Here is a 26,179-nt window from a genome sequence, read left to right as displayed (position 1 = left end):
TCTGGGTGATCTGAGGTATACAACCTCTTACTGAGATTGAGACAGTTTGGAAGTCTGTGACTACTAATGACGCTAAACTCTTAAAGCAGTTATTCTCAACCTGTGGTTCATGACCCCTTTGGAGTGAAACAACCCTTACACAGTGGTCAACAAAGACCATCACAAAACACAGATATTTATGATGATTCATAACAGTAACAAAATTAGAGTTATGGCATAGTAACAAGAAATAATCTTATGGTTGGGGGACACCACAACATGAGGAACTGTGTTAAAGGGTGGCTGCATTAGAAAGAGGAAAAAGCACCACCCTAGAATGTGAGGGCCATTTTAAATTTAAATTTTTTTTTCACACAATATATTTTGATTATGTTTTCCTGTCCATCAACTCCTAAATCCCGCCCACCTCCCTACCTACCCAACTTCATGTTTGATCTCTTTAAATCATTCCCTCCCCTCTTCAGCACCTCCCCCAAAAACCCAGTCAGTCAAAAAATGCAAAACAAAACAAAAAGCGCACATAAAAATGACAGGCAGACTGACTGACCAAGTGACCGTTAAGTTCATGTTGTGTAGGTCAACTATTCCTGGGCATGGGGCCTGCCCTGGAGTGTGGATGGCATACCCAGTGACTCTCCTCTAAAAGAAACTGATTTCTCCTTTCCCAGTAGGTATCAACTGTCAACATCCTCTTCCTTAGGGCTTAGGCTTTGCATCCATTTCCTGGTGTCTCCTTTCTAGGGCTTCCAGGCTCTATCTATCAACCCTGTGTGTGCTCACAGACACACATCCTCTGATGGTCTTCATTTAATGTTGACAGAATTCATCCCTTCTTTCCCATTCCCCAACATGCCCTGTGGACTGGACAGGTCTGGCCACAGTTGCACAGAGCTTTAGTTGTGTCTCACTAAATAAAGCCTGCGTGATGGCTACAGGCAGGCTTCTCGCCCTCTTTCTGTTGGTGGCTCTGCTCTGGCTGTGTGCATCCCTCACAGACATCAAAGCTGAGAGCTAAAGCTCAAGTACCTCTGACTACAGCATTCATGAGAATCACCTTTGGAAACTGACTCCCCTATCTTACAAGACAGTTCCACCACGGCATGCCTCCTGTGCTCTTAGAGCCACTATTACTTCCAGGCCCAAAAGCACCTCTCCGTGATGGGCTCTATCGCTGCCATTGTCACACAGTCTCACGCCCAGCCATCTTAACCGCAGTGTTCTGCTTTTTAACCAGTTTATCTTTTCATGTTTTGCTTTTTTTTTTTTTTTTTTTTTTTTTGGTCTGTTTCTGTTCCCTCCTTTTCCAGAGGGCAGACTCCAGAAAGATGCTGACAGAGGCAGTCACAGGCCTCTGCTGGCTTGCTTCTGAGCTCAGGAGACAGCTTCAACACTACCTGAAGTGGTAAGAACTGGCTGTGGTGGGAGGAACCTCCTTCCACTCCCACTCACCTGGCCTGTCTGTGAATACACCCTGACACCTCTCAGACGCTTTCTTCACTACACCAAGGTAAGCATAGGATTTTAGTTGAATTGCCTAATATCAGGAATTAAATTTAGCTTTCCCAATAGAAACCACCCTTAACTACCACACTTGTGAGGCGTGGCTTAGCCTAACCTGTCACTCTTCTTGTCTGTCACTGGCTTCTAGTTCTTGTATAGCTGCTTTCCTAAAACGTCCCAGGCTTTTCAGCCATTGCGAATGCCTGGTGATTTATTTACTATCAGTGGGGTTTTCTCTTGCTGACATAAACTTGAGTTTGAGAATGTACCTCAAGTACTTGACAAACCTCATGAAACTGGACATACAATCTCAGGGTAACCCTCCCAGCTTCTCCTGTGACACCCCACCCAGTTCCTTTTCAGTCTGTTAAGTACATGATCCTTGAGGCTCTGTGTATCTTGTTTCTAACTTACCTGTACTGTGAACCAGGAACAATATCTCTGTGTATCAGTTTTGTGAAAATTTAACCAGCTTTAATTCTGGCTCAGCACATTTTTATAAAAGATTCTGTAAGAATAACACACACGCTCTGGTTTAGGATTGAGTCTGTTAAGTCAAACCCGACAGCCATGTTTTTCAGATCCCTACAGTTAAAAATTACCAGGTTTTTGTCCTTCTGAACTCACAGCAAAGCGAGGGGAAATGTCAGCAATGTTAATTTTGCTAATACTGTCCGGCCTGCCGGTGCCTGTCTTTTTATCTTCCGTGGAGACAGCAGTGGGAGGACAGGAACTGACCATGTTCACGATGATGCCGACTCGCCGTCCTGCCACGCCATCCCTCTTCCTCCCGTTATTATGTCTGTCTTTCATTTTGTTTTTCTGAGGTAGGTTTGGTGGGCTGGCCTCAACTTCACTCTGTAACCTGGGCTGCCGCACCTGCAGTCCTCCTGCCTCATCCAGCCTCTGTGTGGCGACACTACAGGTTTGCGCCACCTTGCTTAGCTCTTGATTAATAATCTACTAGTCAAAAACTTTAAAAAAGAGAGGAGAGGAAAGAGGAAGTGTGTGTGTGTGTGTGTGTGTGTGTGTGTGTGTGTGTGTGTGTGTGTGTGTTCACATGTCTGTCAATGGCAAGGTGTCTCAATCACTCTCCACCTTACTCCCTGAGTCAGTCTGTGACTGAGCCTGGAGCTATCAATTAGGCTGGGCTGGCTGCTCCCAGCTCCCCCACCCCACCCCCATGCTGCAGTCACAGGTGCCCACTGCACCCAGCCTTTCGCATGTGTTCTGGGGCATCCATTCTTGCGGGGCACTTCACCAACAGAGCCATCCTACCTGGCATAGCACACGTGTCTCTAGCAGCCGCAGTTCACAATGGTCTTAACTAGGAATCTGACCTCAGCCCATGCAGACAACCGTGACAAAGTCCATCCCCAGCATGTGGAGGTGAGCATGGCTGTGCTTACCTATGTCATTGATCACTGCTCGTATCTTGGAGACAAAGGGACCGACTTCACTGGAATGCATCTTGGCTCTTTCCTTAAGGTCAGCGCCTGCAAGACATTGTATTCAAGTGAGATCGTGGCATAAGCATGATCATAAGGCAACAACTGAGAGGTTTAATAGAGGTGTGTGCAGACCCACTAAGTTTATATGCTGCATTTCCTCCCCACTGGTGACCGTCAGGAAGAAGCCTGTTGGTCCGTGCTGATCATGTGGTCCACAGCGGCATCCTGCAGCTTTCTCTTCCCAGCACCCTTCCATGCCCACGTCAGACCCACTGGGCACTGTTGCTTTGTAAGAATTCAAGAAGCCTTTCGCAGGCTCCTTTATTCGCTGAAGTTACAAACACACCACTGTCACAGATGGCTTCACACTGGTGCCAGCACCTGCCTCTTACAGGAACACTGGATATCTACCCACCTCCGCTCTGGGCTCATGGATGTAAGGACCAAAGCAGTGAAAGGGGCCAAGTACAATGAAGTCACCATGGTGACTGCAAATCCAACCTGAGAACTGCTGGCTTAAAGTCAAGGGACGGGGTGGTAAATTATGACTTTATCACTTAACACTAGGCTTAGAGCAGAGACAAACATACTTGAGTTCCTTAAAGGGTCACTGGCTCTGAGTTCAAGATGGCTTCACCAAAAGCTGTCCCACTGAAACAAACTAAGAACATAGGCACTGACATGGCTGGTTCTCTCTCCTTAGTCACTGTACAGTATGACTATGCATAGTACCCAGGGGATGTTAAGTGCATGCGCCCACACACACACCCCTTCCCTAGGGAGGAGAATTAGAATTAGCCTGGCACAGGCCTCCTAATCCACTGGTTCTCGGGGGCACATGCCACTGAAATCTTCAGACAGACTGTCAAAAGCATTGGCAACAGTATGCACTTCGGCAAAGGACGCCGAGAATCCAGAACAGTTAAACAGTACCAACAGACAGCTAATAGAGCTAGGACATGCTCTTCCAAAAGAGACTTAAAACCATCAGGAGTATAAATGCACATGAGTCTGATGAAGGAAAAAGAAATGTATGGGACAGCATCCAGCTGAAGAACTCTAGGCGGCAAAGACAACCTGTAGATTGGAGGAAAGCATGTGCCAGTCGGTCACACCTGCCCAGGGCACAGAGCACACAAAGAGCCCAACCCAACAGCAAGAAAACAGCTGGCTGGCAAAGGACGGGAATGGAGAGTTCTTTTTCTCTTTCTTATAAGCGAATGGGGACAGAAGCCGGGAAACAATGAGTGTGCACCGGTGTGGGAGGTGTGCCTGTGTGTGCATGTGTGACGGTCAGAGACTGACCATGGTGTTTTTCCCTGATGCATCCCATCTGTTGTTGTGATAATGTCTCTTGTCTAACCTGGAACAAACTGACTGGATGGACTGGGTGGCAGTGAGCTAGCTCTTGGCATCCTCCTGCCTCCACATGCCCGGTACTAGAATTACAGCACCATCTCCATGCTCAGCTTTTCCCTGGGTGCTAAGGATCCAAACTTAAGTTCTCATGCTTGTATGGCGTACAAGTCATCCCAAGTCACCTCAGGCTGCTGCTGCTGCTGGGGAGGGTAAAGGACAACGGACAAGTAGCCGGCAACATGAGATCCCCAAGATCACCTCGGAAAAGATGAACAAATGCCAGTCTGTAAGCCCAGCACACTGAAGCAGGAGATCAGGAGTTCAAGGCTAGTCTGGGAGGCACAGCAACACCCTGCCTCACAATAAACAAGCAAGAGGGTTGTGGAGAAGAGGGAGCCCTGGAACTCTATCCGTGGAAATGTGCACTAATATACCCTCCATGAAAGATGTACGGAAAAGTCTAAAGAGAAACTTCACACAACAATCCCTCCAGCAGCCCCTCTTAATGCAGAGCTTGGGTCACACTGTTACCCGCATCCAAATACAGTCTGAGAAAAAAAAAAACAAAGGCTGGGGAGGCAGCTCAGTCAGGACTGTGCCTGCCTGCTGCAAGCTTGAAAACCATAGCTTGAGCACCAGAACCCTTGATTTTTGTCTTTGTAAGCGGTGTGTATGTGGTTATAAGTCCCTGTGCAGGCAGAGGCAGGTGGATTCCTGCAGCTCACTGGCCAGTTGAATCCACTAGTGCTAGTTTAGGCCAGGGAGAGACCCTGTCTCAAAAAGTAAGGTGGATACTGACTAAGGAATGACAGTGAAAATTGCTGCTCTCTCCCCCACTTCACACACACACACACACACACACACACACACATATTTAAAAAGCAATGGACTTTGATACTTCTATTATAACCATTTTGTATTATCATGAATCATTCTCAGGTAAGGCTAAAAACTTATCTACATGCAATTTTGAGAGGAGACCAATTAATAGGTGTACTGGAGCCTCTACATCCTCTAGGAAAGAGATGAGACGCAAACCTCCCAGTTCTAAGCAAAAGCCAGACTGGCGAGACAGCTCAAGAGTTAGAAGCACTTATTACTCTTTTGAGGACCAATACTTCAATGCTGGCTCACAACCACTGGCTCCTATGTCTAGTTCCGGGGAATCCAATGCTGTCTTCTAGCCTCTGTGGGCACAGGGTATGCTTGCAGTACACACACATATGTGCAGGTAAAAACAAAACACTCATAAAATAAAAGTAGATGTTTTTAAAAGACCACAAGTGATTAACAGTGGGAAAGCCATACTGAATGCCAAGACAGGCGGAAAATGGCCTTCTGCTTCAGTCAGCACGAGCCACACGTGCAAACGAGAAGTTACTGGAGACACTGAACGACAAAACACTATACCGAACATACAGAAAGTTCTAGTGGTCTGGACAAAAGATCAAAGCAAGCACAGCATTCCATTTGGCCAAGTCACAAACCATAGCTGGCCCCTTACTCTCCCCAGTTCTGCGGAGACTGAGAAAGCTGCAAAATAAAGACTTGAACGAGCAAAGTTCCAGCCATTAAAAAATCATAAATCATAAACCAGCCAAAAGAGCCAAGGATCACCTTACATCCGAACTGCGTAAAACATCCCTTCTTTAACAAACATATGAACTAATTTAACCATCTCTATACCTAGCTAACATCTTCCTTCCTCATTACACTGTAATTCTCCATCGAAAAATTAATTACAAAGACTTATCACGCATCCAGAATATTTCAAGGCCAACCATGAGCACATGCTGCCCAATGTGAGCACCGCAATGGTTCAGGCAGCACTGACCGGAGTGCACGCCCATCCTCATGGGACAGTCCCAGATGAACCTGCCAACCCCACACAGCCACTGTGTATGCCTTACATCCTAAACTGCATTCCTGTTTGTAGCGTTAACTAATTTATCTCAGATTGATAAAACCATACACATTTATCATGCATGACATGATGTTCTGAAACACATCACCACTACAGAATGGGTTATTAACTCAAGTTCGTCAATAAAAATATCACCTAACAGTGTCAGTTTAAGGGAGCAAGGATGAACATTCGCTTGCTCTGGTGGCGTTTTTCAGGGATATACACTAGGGGGCTTCATCCCAGGACAGTGCCCTGGGGATCTCTCAGTAAGCCTTCAAGTCATTGAAGGAACCTCCTCTCCTTCCTGACTGAGAAGTGATTGCTGCCTGCCCATCCATCGCCAACCTAACAGGGACAGCCAGTCATGTACTGAAAACTTCCAAAGCTCTGGGCCAGAATAGTTCTTTCTCTTCACAAATTAATTGTCTCAGGATTTGTTATGGTGACAGAGGCTGGCTAAGGCAGCAGCCACCATTCTATCTCAAAGACACCATGGGTTCTTTGCCAGACCACTTCAGTGCAATGATTGCCACGCAGAGCAAACTGCCTGGATGGTTTTAATTTCCTGGTGCATTAAAAAAAAAAAAAAAGCTACATTCAACCGTGTAGCAGGTCATTAAGCAAGCAAGGGCATCGAGCCTCCACGCAGAGTAGAGGAAGCCCTGGGTGACTGCAGTCCTGGCAGGATCGGCACTGTTGACATACTGTGGCCAGGCTGAAGACTCGAAGGCCTTGGACCCAGGGGATGAGGCTCATGAGGAATGGCAACAGCTGACAATGCAGCAAAGAATAGCAATTGCAGCTTCTGCTCCTGGATACTTCCAGCCAGAGACTGCTCACCTCAGGCCTCCACCTATACTAGCTAATCCCATCCAGTCTCCCTGCCCCCTACAACACCCACCCCCACCTGTGCCCTCCCCCCACTTGACATTAAGTGAGGACTGATCAGTACCACCAAAACCTTCAGCAAGGAAGACTCCTCCCACCTTCGACCTTGCTGAGCACCTATGGCTGCAAACTTATCAAACTTATCAAAATGGCAGCTGCTCACAGTCAGGGTTTCTTTGTAGAGAAGGGGGCTTGGAGCGTAGCACTGACTGGCCAGGGACTCAGTGTGCAGACCAGGCTGGCCTGCAGTTTGTGGTGATACCCTAGACTGTTTCCTTTTGTAAGGACACACTGAAGTTCTCCTCGTCCTGCCTGCAGGATTCTCCTTACAGCATTCTCCGCAGAAGTCTTCCCAAATGGGTGTGTCTCCAAGCCTTGCTACTGCCTGCATAACTAAGTCCTGAAGCTCCTGCAGCCATGTCAGCAGAGTCACCAACAGCAAACTTCACCTCCAGTTCCCACGAACACACAATCTAATTATACACTGCTTTCAAGGTCGCACCTTAAATTCATATATAAGGACAAAGAACAGCTAAAGTAAAAAGCAAAAAGCATACCAGCCACAGGTTACCACTCTGTGACACAACAGTCTACTAGTCTATGGTAAAAGTGCTTGCTCAGCAAGCGTGACAACCCAAGTTCCATCTTAGATCCCACGAGGAAGCAGAGAACCAACTTCTGGAAGTAGTTCTCTGAACACACACACACACACACTTCCCAAAGTCTACAGAACTCGAAGTTGTTGCTGATTCACATAGAAAGAAAGCCCCAAAATACATCAGGGAAATATGACAAAGCTCTATCGCCGCAGGCAGACTTTAAACAGCCTTCTCTCAGCCACTGATACATACATATGTCCTGTATTAAGAAACAGAGGGAAAGGGGCTGAAAGCAATGAGACGGCAGGGGCCTGCTGCAGCGTGGAGCCCGCTGTCCCTGCAGGAAGTGTGAAGGTGATACAGGGCCCCTCTGCTCAGAGCCTGTCCTCACTCACTCAGGGACTGGAAAGCAAAGACCCCGAAAGAGAGGCGTTCCCCCTGCAGAGCCACCACCAGCACAGTGGCACTGTCACAGGGTGAGTTCCCCAGAGAGCACAGTCACACCATAGCAGCTTAAGGGCTGACATGAGCAGGTTATATGCTTGGAACCCTTCACTCATACCCCCCATGTTTTTGCCCGTAAACATGTACTAAAGTGTTGTCAAGTTCCCTGTAGCTTTAAATAAAATGAGTTGTTCCAGACTGAATTTCACTACAGGCACTATAGTACAGCTGACCACAGCAGACATAAGCTACAAACCTAACAGCTATTAAGGACTAAGTGTAAAATTGTATTTTAAATGTATCTCGTTCAGGACTGTCTCCCATCTTCCCACCTTCCGTGGTCTCCCTTGCTCATGTATCCTTGTATGGAAACCATTTCTCTCCCGCTAGAATAGGGCACCGTTTGCTTTCAATTTGACTCATGCTGAGAAAAACATTCCACAGTAAGCAGGAAGGAGTTTCGTTACAGCAGGATCATTCAACTGACTGCTGGGGAAATAATCACAAAGCAATCAAGAAATATCTGACGGGCTGCACAACTCCACTCAACAGCCTGTAAGTGGCGCCGAAGAAAAAAACAAACCTAGAAATCACTACAAGAAGGATCTCAATGAAGTGTCCAATATCATACTTCTACCGGCCCCCTTCGGTGACTCAAAGACTTCCCCTCTCCCTGAAGTTAAGGACAGATTGGGACTGACATTCCTTTGTGCAAGTGGGGAAACTCAGAAAGGAACATCTCTGGTAACCTGCAGAGAAACCTGGGGAGTTTTGGGGACCGCACAGGAGCCATGCCCTCATATCGCTTACCAACTGAACTGAAACAGCCCCTCCTGGGGGAGGGGGAGTTGCTCTCGAGACTGAGAAAGTAAAATTTATAAGGCTCAGAAACTTCTTAAGAGTCAGCAGGCCTCTTCCCAACAATTCACGAGCTTCTTACCCACGACAGGCTTCCTTCTGAGCTTTTGAATCAGTGTTTCATGTAGCCCAGGCTGGCCTCTGATGTGCTGTGTCCCAAGGGGATGGCCTCCTATCTCCACCTCCCAACCCTGGGCTTACAGGAATGTCCCACAAGACTGAAAGCAAAGCCTGGCCTGGCAAACAAGCACTCCACCAAGCCTGCCATGTCCCAGCCTTTGAGCTGACAGTTTCCAGTAGGAACTTCCATCTGTCTTCTTCCCAGCACCCCCCCCCATTTCCTTACTTTTGTTCTTTACTAGCTTCTGTCCGCAAATGTGAACATGACGCCCCAACCCCCAGGCCCCTCTGAGTAGGCTCTGGCTAGCTAATCCAGCTCAGCCTCAAGGCTCCAGCAAAAATAGTCTATCGACAAAGCCACATGCAAGTGTGAGGCCTAGAACTACTGAATCATCTGGCTACTGTGAAGGCGTTTCAGACAGACTCAGAGTCACTACCTTCTGGTGACAGATGGCCACACTACCCATCACTTGTGAGTTTTCTTTTTTTTTTTTTTTTTTTTTTTTTTGATGCTGCAAGATGTTACAAGCTCACTGCCTGCCAGAGGAAAATTAAACAATGATAAATAACCTGCTTCTACTCCAGAGCTACTCCGTTCTATGAATGTAACCTTTAGCAACAGAGCCTGTGCTCACAGCTGCCCCTCCCCCCTAGCCTTGCCCAAGCCTGCCCAGGAGCTGCCATGAGCAAGGGCCACCCTCCCAGGATAAGGACATTTTTGTACAAGGGGTTGTCACTGAAATTAAATGTTGGTATAAGATCTCCAGGAACACTGAGGGACTTTAACCCTTTAGGAATCCTGTAAACAGGGTGTGGGGAGACGGCACTAGTGGGCAGCAGAAAACACTGGACAGTGGCCACAGGAGGAAACAGCAAATGTTGCCTTGTCTGTCTTTTTTCCTGCAGCTGAGCTTGAACCCAGGGCCTTGCACTTGCTAGTCAAGCACTCTACCACTGAGCTAAACAAATCTCCCTCTGCACAAACAGCAGAGGGGTCCGGGTCTGCTCCCCCAAGGGCCTACTTTACTGTGCTGTATCTGTCACATATATCTCTATAGGAAACTTTTGCTACATAAACTCTTGGAATGCTGACAAAAAGAAGGGGTGCAGGTGCAACCTTGATCAGTGGGGCCTAAAGACTAAGCTAGTTATCACAGGAAATTTCTAGACACTCTGAAGTGAGCAAGTGAGCAAGAGACAGAGAGAGAAAGGATCTCTATCTAATGAGTGAGGCTCTCAGGAACGGCCACTAGCAACACTTTTAGTGAACAAGCTGCCTGATCTCCTCCAGGACAAACACTCCTGGGACACTAATTAAGCATAAAATTTCCAAATAGAAAACTGGCCCAACAAACTCTCGAGGCAGCCCCCAGAGGGAGCAAAGGGCAGTTGTGATGCAGGACCCACCAGAATTCACTTCGGTTTTCCTCAACTTCTGCTTCTGCCCTGCACCCAAGCCTAGCTGTCCTACTCCAGGGTTCCCGTCTTCATAGGGTGAAGGACTCCACCCACATGCACGCTGACCAGGGCTCCTCCGGAGAGAGTCCTACTCACCCCGTTTTCATGGGGGTCACCTTCATAGTTCTGGGAACTCACATGGAGTGGTTTCCAGAGTGTACTACGACATAGTGAGCAAAGGAGCAGCAGCGAGGGCACACGCATTCCTAAGATGCTGCCTCCAGGGCGCTGACTCCTGAAGCCGCGTTAGTATTTATATAGTCCAGATACAATGAGGAAACCTAAATCTAGAACACAATACAACCACACTGGAGGAAAAATACACACATACCCTTCAAAACAGTATCTTCAGGACTGTATGTCTCAGTATTACAGGCTGTGATATGCCCACCATGTTACAAACAAGCTACTGATAAACTGTGAACAAGAAAGATGTGCGGCTGTGCGGGCAGCTGTTATGCAAACAGGAGGGGCTGAGTTGGGAGCACACTTCCATAATGGGGAGCACCAGAAGGATCCCTGAAGCTCAGTGGCCAGTCACCTCAGCCACATGCTTAAGTTCCAGCTTCAGTGAGATGAGAGACAAGCTTCAAACAGAAAGATGGACTTAGTTTTATTATTTTCAACTATGGTAAGTGCATGTGTGGTAAGTGCATGCTTCCAGAGCTGCAAGCTGCCATGGGTGCTGGGAACCAAACTCGGGTCCTCTGCCACCTACAGTAAGTGTTCATAACGCCTGAGTCAGCTCTCCAGCATCGTGAACGTTTACAGAAGGAAAGTGAATAGGTGAGTGTGAACACCACTGAGGACTGAAGTGGACACTCGAGGGTTCTTTGGAAAGTCAGCTGGATGGTGTGTTTCTGGGAAAAACACTAGAGGGAACATTTGTTAAAGTGGACACAGGTGAGAGGCTAAGGCCGACTCATGAAGGAACGTTTCACTGAAGCAGACACGGGAGAGAGGATGTTCTGCTAAAGCAAACACGTGAGAGGACACGTGATGAAGGACTCTTTGCTAACAACACTCGTACATCCGTCCTCCTTACACTGAATACCTGAGCTACATTTTTCAGGACACCATAGATGCACCAAAACACGACTAGTGGTGCGCTGCAGTCTTTTGCTGCTTCCAAAGACTTGGGCTGATTGGATGTGCCGAAGCAAGACCGGTGCTGAGGCAAGGCATGTGGAGGACCCGTGATGTGTGACAGAGTGGTGGAGACAGCTTGGCTTGCGGGTACAGCTAGCCATGGAACGCTTGTGGGTCTCACATCTTGGTTGACCTTCGCTTCCCTGAGAGAGGCACAGCTGCAAACTTCGCCTGGTCATTCCTGCTGGTCTCTCCTGATAACTCCAGCCAAGGCCAAGGCCTGGCTGTCTCTGCTAGGTCACGTCACTAACCTGACTACTGAACAGGACTGCTGGTGTGGCCGTGAAGTGTTTGGGATTGGATTGAGCTGCTGCTGTTGACCTGGGAACTGAAGTGCCAATTTTCAGACAACACAGATGGAGCTGCTCCAAAGAACCTCTCTAAACATGTCCACTACCCTTATCCTTTCTTTTCCACTGCCTCTGGTGGGTGGTGGGCTACAAGGGAGGTTAAAGTGTTTAAGAACCATCATTAAAAATAAGGTTTGAAAGAAATTAAAGTTACAGAGGCCGGAAGATCTGAGGCAAGCCTGTTCCAAGCACTGGGTATACCGAGTCTGGGAGGAGAATGAGCTTTGCCTGGCGGAGAATAAGGGCTGTGGGGTAGTGGGAACAGAGGACAAAGGCAGGGCACAGGGCAGAAGAAGGTGTGGCCAGAGCCGATGAATCCTAACAGGCTTAGTGTCAGTTGCCCTACTGTTGCTAGGGAAGTGACCACAGACAAGACACCTCTGCCATTATGTCTAGGTGGGACACACCCCAGTCTCTCTAGGCAGGCCTGTGACTCTGGAGGCACCAGAGTAGGCCAAGGTACACGTGCCTCCCAGTGTCTGGAGACTGACTCTCTGTGGGGCTTGAGCCCACTACTTGAGTGACTGAATTTTGGCTCCCAGCATCATTTTTCGTTGTCAAGGTCCCCCCTCCTCCACCTAATGGGACACTCTTTCATTCACAGGCCCAATGAATAGAACAGGAAAATCTCCACACCACAAGATCTGTAACCGCCATCTGTCAAGCCTCCTGGGCCATGTCCAGGAGCAGGTCAATGGCATGGCAGGTCTGGGTCTTCAGCGAGCCTCCCAGACAGTGCTGCTGGGAAGGCCTAGTGTAGGTCAGTCACTTGGGTTGTGTGCAGAAACTGCTGAGTGGCTAGGCGGAAGGTAAGATGAGCCAGCAACGTCATCACTAATGGGTATTTCCTATGTGCTAGGGAAACGGTATGTACCAAATCTAGGACGGTATTTCAGTCGGTTTGCTGAAGTGGAAACAGAGTGAGAAGTTAATGACAGCCAATCAATTGCTCCCTTGGAACCGACAGGAGTCCTGAGTTAATGGAATCCTGGCGTGTTCAAAGGAAGAGAGTGCAGGCGCATGACCGTGAAAAGGTCGCACTGGAAAAGAAGATCAAATGTAAGATCTGAGCTTCTGCCTAAGAGAAATGAAAGACTGAGTCCCAAGCACACAGAGACATAAGCCACTGAGACAGAAAAGGAAAACAAGCCAGCACAGCAAAGAGCTAGCTTTCAAAGGGACAGGTGAAACGGTTATTCTGTCAGTATTTTAAGAGAAGGAAAAGAAAAAAAAAAAGACAAAAGCTATAAAGAATTTTTAAAAGCTGGGCATGTGATGTACATCTGTGATCTCAGCACTTGGGAAGCTGAGGCAGGAGGATGGAAAGTTAAAGACCAGGCAGATCTACAGTGAAGACTCTGTGTGGGGAACCAGCAAAGGGAAGAGAAAAGGCAACTGGTGCTGCAGGCCTGGTGCTAGGGAAGAGGCCACAGGACTGTCCTGAGATGGAGGACAGCCTGCACTGCACAGGACCTGCCTCAAACTGAAACAAAACACAAACCGTTTGAACATGGACACTCCTAACTACCAACCCCACAGACTGAAAGCAGGAAGCGGGGGAGGGGGGGGGGGAGCTTGATGCTAATAAATTTGATTTCCTATTTTTAAAAAAATCACAAATTAAAAAACTTGTCTCAAAAAAAAACAGGTAAATGGGCTGGCACTGCATCTGCTAACGCCATTAAATTCACAGTTAAAACCTTCCCACTAAGGAAGCCCAGTGGCCAGCCATACGTTTACCAACCCACTAAGAATTAATAAAAATGCTATACACGTATTTCCAGAAAGCCAGAAGTCAGAGTTCTTATGAGCCCAGCATGGCCTCAACATTCAAGAGAGTACTGTTCTGTGGAGCTAACTGAAGACTTCCTCATTTTAGCAAATCAGAGACTTGCCAGCAGTTCGTATGCAAAAAAGAATGCACTGTGATCAAGAGGCTTGGTCCAGGGATGCCAAGTTCTTTAATAGCTGACAATCAGTAATTTAACATGTTAACTGGCAGAAGGGATAAGCACACAGCTGTAGTAAAGAGTTTGGCAAATTCAACTCAGGCTCGTGAGGTTTCTGTGGTTTTGTTTGTATTTTAATCTCTAGGAAATGGAGGTCTAGAAAAACCTTTTTGACATCATCAGCTGTGAGCTGGCTGGTGCTGACACAATGCCTTCCGTGGAGGTAAGTGCAGGACCAGGACCAGCACAGGCCCTGCCACTGGCTGTGAGCTGGCTGGTGCTAATCCAGTGCCTTCCATGGAGGTGAGGCAGGTCCAGGACAAGTCTTACCACTGTTGGCTCTAAGTCCATACATGGAGTGAGCATGAAAGGCAAAAATGCTGGAAAACACAGCCCACTCAAAGACACACGATTATCTGAGGAACATGCTCTAAGGAGCTTTCTCCAAGTATGGGCTCCTAAACCTAAAACATGAGGACATCAAGGAAACCAGCTGTACGAAATGCCATGTGCCAGGAATAAAAATCAGAAGTGAAGTTAAAAAGAAACACCACCTACATCAGCATCAAACACGAGACGCTTGAAAATGAATTCAGCTAAATAACCGCTGTGATGTGGAGTTTTAACAGCTCCCAGGGCTCATGTCTGGGGAGGTGGGTTCTCAAGTACCTGGAGGTACTGGACATTTGTGAGAAGGGCCTAAGGTATAGAGCACTGGGGGTGCAGGGGCGCTGCCCTCCAAAAAAACAAACGGTTCTCCTGGAAGCAGTAAGTTTCTGGGAGAGTGCCTCTTACCAGCTCTCTGGTTTCCTGTCACTCTTGTGCTCAGGCCACTATGCCGTCATCCACCAGCAGAAGGTAATGCCGCCAGCAGCCTTCACCGGAGATCACACCTGACAGTGCTGCTAGATCTCTTTCAAAACTACAATAAACTTCTTTTCCTTACAAAGGACACAATCTCACAATCTCAGGTATCTTGCACCAAAATAAACTAAGACGATGTGCCCACTCTAACACAGTAACTGATGCAGTATGGTGCTGTACAGACCAATGCTCATTAATGGAGCAAAAGTATGACTCAATACATAGCATCTGATGCTTTTAGTAAAGCCCCTCAATAACTCAAGGAGAGAAAAAGTCATCTAAACAAATGGCTACTGAGAAGATTCAATATGCATATGCAATAAGTAAGATTACTAACAGCCTATGGTATACTGGAAGTTGTATCTGGTTTTGATTCCAGGTTTCTGGTACAGAGCCCCAAACTTTGAACCCTTGACTCATGGTACCTTTTGTTATTCAAAGCAGCCCTTCCCCCAACCAAGGTAGTGGTGATGTGGATACACGTGACTCTCCTGGGTCAGAGCACAGCTTCAGCACTAGACTGGTCACTAGAACATAAAGCTATGACTAGAAGGTAAGAACTTCCAGCCCTACCCTCACTCCACTGGATGGGCAGGGATGATGGGTGGAGAGTGGGTGCTCAATCACCAATGAGCAAGGACTTAACCCCCACTCACACACTATACAGTAAGATTCCAGTGACACCTCTAAGCACCAGGACTCTCTGATAAGAACACCCAGTATTCACAGGACAGTGACAGGCTCCGCACCCTCACCCCCACCTGCCCTGCCCTAAGCAATCTCACTCTTCCTTGGTAACTGACACTTCTGCCTTCTGCACACTAGACTAAATCCTACACCAGAGGCAGGGGGGCAACTTGACTTCTTTTCCTTTCTCTGTGATAAAATACCTCCACAGAGCAATCTGAGAGAGAAAGGTTTGTGTGGCTCTTTTGAGGGCACAATCTGTAACAGCAGTGCGGTCCTGAGGGCAGTCAGAAGCAGGAAATGATGGCTGGCCTGAAGCACTCCTTTGGGGGGGGTCTTCACACCTTAACTAATCAAGACAGCCCCTCCCAGGCCCTTCTCCCAGCGGGCTCTAAACCCTATCAATCATATGGACAGTCAACACTGGCCATCTCAAAGGGACACACACCAATTCTCTATTTCTCTGGCCAAGCCAGTATCCAAAAATTCAACTGGACTCTGACAGGAAAGGAGCTCCCAAAGACACACAGGCTGTCTGCCCAAGACTGTTTGTTCTCCCTTCAAACATCAATCACAACAAGATAAATCCTAAGAGCAATCCATACTTCTAACCAACCACGATATAAATGTGGCATTTCCCTCAAAGGCCTGCCCCAATTCACTCACTAAAACTCAAGGAACTTGGGCAAAGAGACAGGTCAGCAGACAGCACAGGACAAGGTGGGGAGGATGGGGGACACTGATCCATCACTACCCTCACAGCATGGATGAGACCCAAGGGAAGGAATCTCCTGAGGGTCCTTTCATAGGTGTTCACGATGATTAAACTCAACCTCTGGCCCCCATCCACTTGAGGACAGGGTACCAGTCAACCTCTCTCATCCATTCAGAGACCCGAAGAGGCCAACATGAGGCATCTTGTCCATGTGCTCATGAGCGCCATACTGGGAACCAAAGCAAAGACTGCGTGCGTGTTTATCGTCCCTGACCCTAACCCTTCAATCCTACTTCGCTAGACACACAACCTAGCTATGAATGAATACATCCTAGCTCGGACCTGAGGAGAGCTACAGGAGTCAGGAGTCACTTCTGCCTTCTGTGAGCTATGACTCTGGAGCAGCCACCAAGAAGGTGCAAATCAGAAACAAAACTGGATGTCAGCCTTCAGCTGAAAAGAGACTCTAACAAAAAAAAAAGAAAAAGAAGAAAAAAGAATGAAAGAAAGAAAGAAAGAAAGAAAGAAAGAAAGAAAGAAAGAAAGAAAGAAAAGGTAAGCTGCTGAGTGGGAAACGCTTGCAAAGCATGCCAGGTAAGAGCAGATGGCTGCTTCAGAGATACGGAACCTCAACTCTGGAAGGGGGCACTCTATAAAAGTATGGAAGCTGAGAGTGTTGGCACACACTCTGAGAAGCTGAGGTGGGGAAATCATGAGTTCAAAGCTAACCTGAGCTACACAGAGAAACCAGACCTGAAAGGGTGAATGAGAAGAGGAGGTATGCAGAACAGGGAAGAAGCGTTGATGAGGAGTGGGGGGATGGGACAAGACATGGCGTAAATGGAGAGATATATCTGAATAGGCACTGTGACAAACAGACACAGGACAAGACGCTTAGACTCCTTAGAGAAATGCAGAGTAAAGCCATAATGCCATCTGCGGCACCTAGGGTACTCTCCTCCCTCCCTCCCTCCCTCCCTCCCTCAAGCCCGCTCTCTCTCTCTCTCTCTCTCTCTCTCTCTCTCTCTCTCTCTCTCTCTCTCTCTCACACACACACACACACACACACACACACTGCTTCTTCTTACTTTGAGGATCTTGTCTTGTCTGTGACCTTGCATCTAACTTAGAACTTGTGTGTGGTTGGCCGAGTTGACCTAGTAATTCCACTCCTAAGTACCCAGGAGAATACAGCCATACACTAACACAGACTTGTCTGCAAATGTCCCAGAAAGCACTGCAGTTTCAGTGTGGACCTCCAAGATGTTCCATGCCATCCCAGCCATGATGCACTGAGCCACCACAGGCCCGACCAACTGGAGTCTCCAAACCTCTGAACCTCAGTTGTTTCCTTACAGTGACTGAATGGTGCTGATGCAAATGTGGTCTGCACAAAACTAAGCAGTAAAAACCTCAGTCAACTATCAGGTGCTGAGCAGAAAACCAACAGCTCAACAGGAAAATGAAAATCATGGAAACTCACGGCCAAGCAGCAAAGCATTATGGTAGATCAAACAAGCTACGCACAAAAGGCCTCTGATCTACACTGCAATGTTCCACACACCTTTGTCTGAGGAGACAACGTAGCCGTTTAAGGGTTCATGGGAAGAGAGATTTATGCAACGGACATTCTGTATACCACAGCTTAAACATCTGTTAAAACATCAATTATACACTTAAAAGTGGCAAATGTCATTACAAGTAATTCACATCCTCAATGAAATATTTAGCCATGTTTTATGTAAAACATTGCATGCAACACAAAACAACAAAATTGCCCTCTGCTCCTACAGAACTGACTTGTATAACGCATCAGAGCAAAACCCCAAGACTCTGAAGCAATCTTTTAAATAGATTTCTTCATTAGTCAGAGGCTCCCACACTCTATTCCCGTCATGACATCTGAACACACACCATTTAACAACGTGTGCTGACGGTTTTAGTGAGGAGGCCTTAGTCATAACACAATTTACTAGAATCCAAAAGCAGAAGCGAAACGACCTTTACTTTTTGGGGGGGAAAAAACCCACACTGGTATAATTCAGTGAAACACTCAATTTAGACTCCTGCACAGAGAAACGGCTACTAAGAACTGGATGTCATTTGCTCAGAAACTGCAACGGGGCAAAAGTGAAGCTCAGTGCGTTTTCATTTTAGAACGTTACGGTAAAACCACCACCACATATTTACTACTTGGTGTTAGAACAGAGGTGCTAACTGCTGGCCGCTTCTACATGCTGTACAGCTGACCTAAAGGGTTTTTCCATAATTTCATTAAAGGTGATATTACTAAGACTAAACAGATCCCAAACACCTGTAAATGACAGACTTTAGAGTATGATCCATGTGTAAAGAGATGAATTTTGAAATCAAATACACAATTCCTATAATGCGAAGGGGACAAAATCATGTAGGGCTGATCACACTCACACACACACACACACACACACACACACACAATGTCCCCTGCAATATTCCTAAGGTCCAGAAGCTTGGTTCCAACCTACAAGGAACCACATACTATATATACATCCTGGTCGGCAGAGCCTCTGAGACAGTAAACCACAGACTGCAGAGAAGGGGGTGGGGAAGGAGATTGCTCCTTTGAGATCTCAGAACAGCCTGGGTATCAAGAGAACTCCTGGACAAGTGCCAGCCCTCCATCTCAGAACTTGAGGATCCGACTTCCATGAGTCTTCGTCTCAGTCTTAGTGTTTCCTTCACTGGTTTTAGAATAACTCCGGAGCTCAGTTACCACCACGGCTACCATTTCCAGGTACACTTACGCACTCCGTTCAGTTACTTACCTCAGAGACACAATAGCAACAATAAAAGAAAATTACCATTTCAGGAAGTTTTGGGATAAAGTAGAAGCCCAATCCAAAGTCTCACTTGTTAACAGTCTACACAGCTGGAGTGTGGCATCTCCTACACAGGAGGGGCATCTGCGCACACCCTCTCCCTGCTGCTAGCATCCCAAGTGGCGCAGTCTTTGCCCTAGGTACCTACTTAACATTCTAATTGGCATGCTGATCCTCTTGCACATTTGTGTGCTTTAGTGCAGTAATACAATAGAAGAATTAAAAATGATAAAATGTCTTTACTAGAGGGAAGGAATGAAGGGTGAGGCAAACTTCTCTTTGTACACTTCTTCAAATATTTTGATCCAGAATCTATTATTTACTTTTTGATTTAAAATGTAAGTAAAATATAGTTTCAATTCTACAGAAGAGATGTAAATGGAAGGTCAAGCCGCCCGGTCCAAGCTCCACTACTATGTAGGAATCCTTTCCATGATGTGGGTAACAACTGCCTGTGTTCACAGTATTTTAGGAGAAAAGGAAGGAAAGATAAACAAATGTCTACCGCTAGAAACACTGTCGGTAAACAGGAGCATAGTCTGAGATGTTCAGACTTACACAAGTCAACAGCCCCTAAAGACACACTATAAATGAATGCACCGTCTAGCTGGGGCAAATACATGCTGACTCCAGCTTCAGTTTGTGTCCTGAGACCACAAAACAGGATTTTCGAAGACAGCTTCCTGTGCTCCAGAGACCTGAGGCAAGTCCACTCCAGAGGCTCCGAGGTTTCAGAAATGAACCAGCATCGGCAGAACACAGATGGGCAAAGGAAACCTTTGGGGAACAGGGAGGTAAGAACAAGTACCTCCGGGGCACGGCGAGCTCTCAAAGGCTAACAATGGGTGCGGAGCCGAAAGGCTTGCTGCCTCTAGTGCTCCAGAACGCACGCTAAGGCTTCCCCATGTGAGGTGTGCGTTGAATAACTAACACAGCCTGGCAGAAATGAAGACTTTACATCACAGGCCACGATCGGCTTACGAATCCTCTTAATTGAGCTTTGTTGATGACATAGAATTGTATTTCACACAAACACTAGCAGAGCTTCTGATCTACCCAAACACGGTCATGAAAAGGATGCCCTTTGGAGAAAAGCTGTGGACTGGGACAATAAACAAACTGCCCCCAAACTGTCTCTAGTACAAACATTGAGTATTTAACAGAATACAGAAGGAAAACCAAAACAAAAACCATGTGAACAAATTCCCAGACTATCAAAAGTGGTAACGTACATAGAGCAGATACCGGATTAATTTGGGATAACCAGGCCGACTTCAGGTACCGACTAGCACATGGCACTATATTTGCACAGCCTGTAACAGAAACAGCAGACTGTACCAAAACACTAAAGTCTCAACCCAAAAGCATCACACACAGAGATGCAGGCAGAGGGAAAGCCAAGGATGGCTAGTCAGGAGGCCAGCCAGGACTGGCAGACAGAACCAATGGATGGCACGCTCACCTGATGTGCTATGCCCCAGGAATGACATCATCTCTGATAGAGCATTTCCCCCCAGCCCCCACCCCCACCATCCCCACCTCCCAACATCAGCACTGCAGGTTCCCTTCACCCCCACAGGCCTCAGAGCCCTGATAGCCTTCCACCCCAGACTGTCTGTAGCTGGTCCTGAAAGTCACAAAGACCCCTAACATTTGAGGTGTGAGTTGCTAGAAATCAGAGAGCTACAGTGTCCTGAGCACTGCAAGCCTCCTGCATTTGCCCCATAACCTCAGATTCGAGAGAGCAAGAAAACAGAAATACCTGTGGGGCGTACTCTCTGAATTCACATACACACTGCCTAAATGCCTTGTGGCCACTATTTCCACGCTTGTTAACACTGTTCTCAGGCAATTTGAGTGACCCAGAGACCATCCAAAGAGCCTGGGAAGATGAGGGAGTTGAATGCACACACTGTGCAGCTGTGTAAGACAATGGTCAGCATCCACAGTAACTGGAATTCTGGGAAAGGGAGTAATCACAGGGAAAGATCCTAGAACCAGCCATTGGGTTACCAAGGGCCAAACACAGGGCTGCACTTTGTTAAACCATCCCATCAGCCTGGGCAGACAGAACACAGAAGCCTTCACTGGGGATAGCATGCCCCCATGTGAGGGCAGCTTCCACCTTCTTGAATTACACTCCCTGTAAAATGTTACCTTTTTAGATATGCTACGTTTTAAGGAAGCAGTAAAACCTTACCAATCAATGCCAGAATATAACTCATCTGCACTGAATGTGCCTAAATCCCATAGAATCCAACCGTGGTCTGGGGTGAAGGCAGGCTTGTAAAGATGAGCTCCCTGAGGGGCAGGGCCAGTCACTATGCCTCCAAAAGAACTGTAACATCCCGTGGTCTCAGGGCTGGCCCAGGCACAGCAGTTCCTTCTTAGTAAAGAAACACTTGCACCATCATGAAAACACTAGAGGTGGTTCCCTTGAGTGATTAGGGGAATCACCCCATGGATAGTGTGCTGAACCAGTTTTACTGCTTGTTTATTGGTAGCGATCGATCGCATAGGTTGTTTACCAGGGGAAACAGATTCTTCCCCACCATGGCTCAGAAGTACTAGCATGTAAATTGCAAGAGAACAATCTCTAATGCTGTGGAAACATGCCACTAGTGTGAAAACACTGTGCCCCACGGGCACACCCACAGCAAACTCACAGGTGTGGGAGGCAACCTTCAGAGCTCAGGCCTGCACAAGAGTGCACGATGAGGCAGACGCTACTCTTCAAGTTTCTAAGCAACCAAAGGCACAGAGAACACTGTGGCCTGAGACCTGGTTTCTCCCCTCTGACGTTTCCCAAGGACTGTTCATTTACTACAAATAATTATCTTAACGGCCCCAAGCATTTTTTTCAACTTCTGAAACAATCTACAGGTTGCAAGTTTCTTCCCAATGCTAACAGACTAAGAACAGTCATTTCTTAGGAAACTGTGAAAAAAGAGGCGAAGAGGAATTGTTGGCAATAGTTCAAACCATGGAAGGTCTGAAGGGAGAATGGGGCACGGCAGAGGGAGCAGGCCACCAGCTCACAGTGTGACAGGAAGATCCCATACAGAGGTAGGGAAGAAGGCTCTCCTGATGCTCTTCCAAAAGACCTGAGTTCAGCTTCCATCAGATGCCTGTAGCTCCATCCCCAAGGGATATAGTCACCTCCCCTCACCTCTGCAGGTTTCCACTCATATGGCATACAGGTCCACACGTATACATGAAGAGAATAAATCTTAAAACAACAACAAAAGATTACTTTACCTACCAGCACAGAATATCCCAGGGACTTCACTTCTGATGATAACAGTCCGAACTTTCTTATCTGATTTTAACGCGTCCACCGCTTTTGAAAACTAAACCAAAGGAGGGAGGGCAAAGAAAAGAGAAAAAAATTCATTTTCAAAAGTCATATCAACAATATGTCTTAATATTAGAAACAAACAGCTTAATCTTACACTCACCATTTTGAGAAGATTTTTACTGAGTGAATTTTTCCCATAAGCTCTGTTAATTCCAAGCACCACAATGCCTGATTAAGGAGGGAAAAGAAGTATACACGTTTGGGTTAGTGAGGTGCTCAGAAGGAAGACTTCACCATGTAGATGACAAACCTGGCGCCTGACTAATCTGTCCTCCTAGCCGAGGCTTCTTGCAAAGGTGGGCCTTTATTTTTACAGTTATAGCTTCCTTTTCAAAGCAAGTACTTTTATTTCTTTAATATGATGGCTAAAAACTTATCAAATTGCTGGAGAGATGGCTCAGAGTTAAGACTGTTCTTCAAGAGGTCCTGAGTTCAATTCCCAGCAACCACATAGTGGCTCACAACCATCTTCAATGGGATCTGGTACCCTCTTCTGGTGTGTCTGAAAACAGCAATGGTGCCCTCATATATAATAAATAAATGCAAAAAAAAACCCTTATGAAATTAAACTGATGTTTAATAGTCTCACTTCACTTTAAGGGGAGAATGTCAGCATCACAGGCTCTTCAATTCAAAGGAATCTGCATTTTCCAGGTTTTAATCTCTGAGACTAGGAGGGCACAGTACAGCCAGACAATTGCCACTTCATTCACCATTGTCCTTCCTTCCAGCGACGGCCACTTTCCCACCTGCTGCTCCAGCGCCTGGCTCACCTCAGTGCTCACAGGCCTCGGCCTGCTTTCTGTTGCTGTTGCAGCTGCAGGCAGCTCACTGCTCCTTGCTGATGAACCGGTCTCAGTGCTTACTTCTATGCCAGGCTTTCTCCTGACCGACCAAGGAACACTTCTACTTCTACTCAGATGTACAGGCAAGTCGGACTCAGCCCAAATAAAATGAAGTTCATTATCTTTCCCCTAAGACCGAGTTCTCCCTGCTCACTCCCTGTCCTGTCCAACTCTCATCTAAACCCAGGCTGCAGCAGGTCTGTGCCCATGCATAAAATTCTTTATTTACAAACCACCTGAACTCAGCGGCCTTAACTACAGCTCTGAGGTTCTATACGCCCTGCACCCAAGCTTCTCCCTAAGCACAAGCTTTCACTGGGAATCAGAAATGCCCTCTGCAGCACTGGGTGCGGGCCTCATCTGTTCCTGACTTACATCAAGGCAAAATGCACATGTACAAATGCCCCCCCTTGGGGTGCAGGAAAGCTTGCAGGGGCCTGAGGCTGAGACAGTCTAAAGGCCTACTACTGACTGAGGGCTTCAGTCCATCAGGACCCAAAGCCTTGGGTATACTGACTCAGTGATCCCCCAGCAACCTGACTGGGAGCCAGCATTCTACCCCAGTTATGTGGCAGAGGTTAAGGATGTACCATTAGTGAGTAGGTAGCTCTCTGATGCCATACTTAAGTGACTGAACTAGTTCCCAGCTTCAGCTTCCATGTGAAAAACAGTTAGTAGCTCAGGCCAGATAGGCTGAGTTCACATGAGGTGTCGGACTGGCATGGCCTGGGGCAAAGGAAGATGGTCAAGGACAGACTCCCCCAGGCACTGCAGAGAAGAGCCAGAAGCTGGATGAGCAGGTAGGAAAAGTGGAAACCACTGGGAAAGAGCCGTGAATGAGTTGAGACATACCCAGAACTACTGAAGCACACCTCTTGGGGAGGCTGTGACCATCCCTGCCTGCCGATGAATTAATGAAGGAATGAACTCACCCCGTGATGGAGCCGTAGTATGATGACAATATGGGAAAGTAGCAAAGATGGGAGGTGGGCCTGGCTAGAGGAGGGTCACTGAGTATGAAGGTTATATCTTCCCTGGTCCCTCCCTGTTTTCCTTCCCTCTGCTCAGCTTCCTCCACTCTTCCACCATATATTCCTACCAGTTACCAGAGTGGTGTTCTGCCGAAATACATGATGGGCTCAAACCACCAAGGACTGAACCTTCTGAAAACCCCTAGCCCAAAAATAACTCCTTCCTTGTTTACATTATCTCTGTACAATACAGGCAGTTTGACACACAGGAAAAGTAAATAGCACAGAGACTGAATTCAGGGCAGAGGACACACAGGAGGAAGCACAAAGCAGCCACACAGAGAGCATAATGGGAGGGGAGCAGAAGAACCAAGGGATCAACCAAGTAAAGAAGTGGGCACAGGTCAGAAAGGCCTGCAGGCCAAGACCCAGGTTCTATCCTTAGTGTAAGAACAAGGAGTAGCAGCTGATGGAAGCTGGCACTACACAATGCACATGCTCACACAATCCTGGGGCAGAGCTGTCGCATCTGGAGGCTGGCACTAGTACAAACCAAGGGAAGTGAAAAGATTCAAGACTTATGTAGGAATGCACACTTATGACTGGATTAAGGGCTGGTTACACTGGAAGGTGGGTATTACCACTGAAGCAATAGCTACCAGGTTTCTGGCTTCAGCAACTAGCAATGTAAGAGACAAGTTCTGGTAGGACAGAGACCTTAAAATGTACCTTCACATTGTTCTCCAAATACTCTCTGACAGACAGTGTGGTGGTCTGAATAGCCTTGACCCACGGGAAGTGGCACTATGGGTGGGTGTGGCCTTGTTGGAGTGGGTGTGTGTCACTGTTGGGGTGTGCTTTAAGGGCCCATGCTCAAGCTCTGCCCAGTTCAGCACTCAGTCTTCTGGATGACTTCAGAGCAAGATATAAAACTCTTTGCTCCTCCAGCACCTTGTCTGCCTGCAGGCTGCCATGCTTCCTGCCATGATGATAATGGACTGAACCTCTGAATCTATAAGCCAGCCCCAGTTAAATGTTTGCCTTTATAAGAATTGCCTTGGTCATGGGGTCTCTTCAAAACAATAGAAACCCTAAGACAGACAGAATCATTTAAAAAATGTCAAAGTCTAAAAGCACAAAGACCAATTAGGTCTATATGTACCTTACACACAAACCAAAGGGAACACATACAAACCAAGGCAATGGACAGCGCTGACAGACACTGGCAAGTGTTTACAACCATCTCTACTGTGGAGGAGAAGAACCTGACAAACACAGGGCCCTTTGATCAGAAAGCAACACACACAACCAGTAAGACTTTAGCTCAACGTGACAAAGAACACCGCGGAAAACCAGAGCTGATGTCATACTCAATGAAGACAGAGTCTTCGGGCAAAGATGAACAACAAAACAAGGCCTCACTGCCACTCTGTGTGGTACTGAGAGCCGCAGGAGGGCATCTTGGCAGGAGAGAGACAAAGAGCATGGTGACTTCAAGATGGGAAAGACAGAAGTAAGATTATGCCCACTGACGGGATATGGTCCCCTGTGAAGGAAATCCCAGAGCCACAAAAAAACCTACAGAGCTAACTAAAGAATTTAGCAACACTTACATTTGATACATTAACAATGAATCACCTAAAAATAACTTTAGAAAATAACTCCACTGGTAACAACATCAAATGGAACAGGAACTCCTTTGTGGTCCAGCTCTAGAAACCACCACCCAGTCTACAGGTGTAAACACTAAAGAGACAGCAGAAGACCTGGGGATGTGTTAGCCTGTATATTCAGATGCTGATTTCAGATGCTGACTGTCCTGTTGTCTCCGGTATTAAGTTAAAACA

General features: G+C 47.1%; 1 protein-coding gene across 2 annotated transcripts in view; it reads right to left on the bottom strand.

Annotated features, from left to right (window-relative positions):
- The window catches only part of AUH (AU RNA binding methylglutaconyl-CoA hydratase), a 92,521-nt gene that overhangs the window by 58,150 nt on the left and 8,192 nt on the right, over positions 1–26,179 (bottom strand). For both annotated transcript variants that reach the window (XM_080924529.1, XM_080924530.1), the window contains exons 2-4: positions 22,617–22,684; positions 22,421–22,508; positions 2,910–2,996 (exon numbers count right to left, since the gene is read on the bottom strand). In XM_080924529.1, coding sequence (XP_080780655.1) covers positions 2,910–2,996; positions 22,421–22,508; positions 22,617–22,684 — 243 coding nt within the window. The remainder of the gene's footprint in view (positions 1–2,909; positions 2,997–22,420; positions 22,509–22,616; positions 22,685–26,179) is intronic.

The sequence above is a fragment of the Micromys minutus genome (genome assembly GCF_963924665.1).
Source record: "Micromys minutus genome assembly, chromosome: 1".
Lineage (NCBI taxonomy): Eukaryota > Metazoa > Chordata > Mammalia > Rodentia > Muridae > Micromys > Micromys minutus.
The sequence above is the reverse complement of the archived record's forward strand: the minus strand, read 5'-3'. Positions and strand labels throughout refer to the sequence as shown.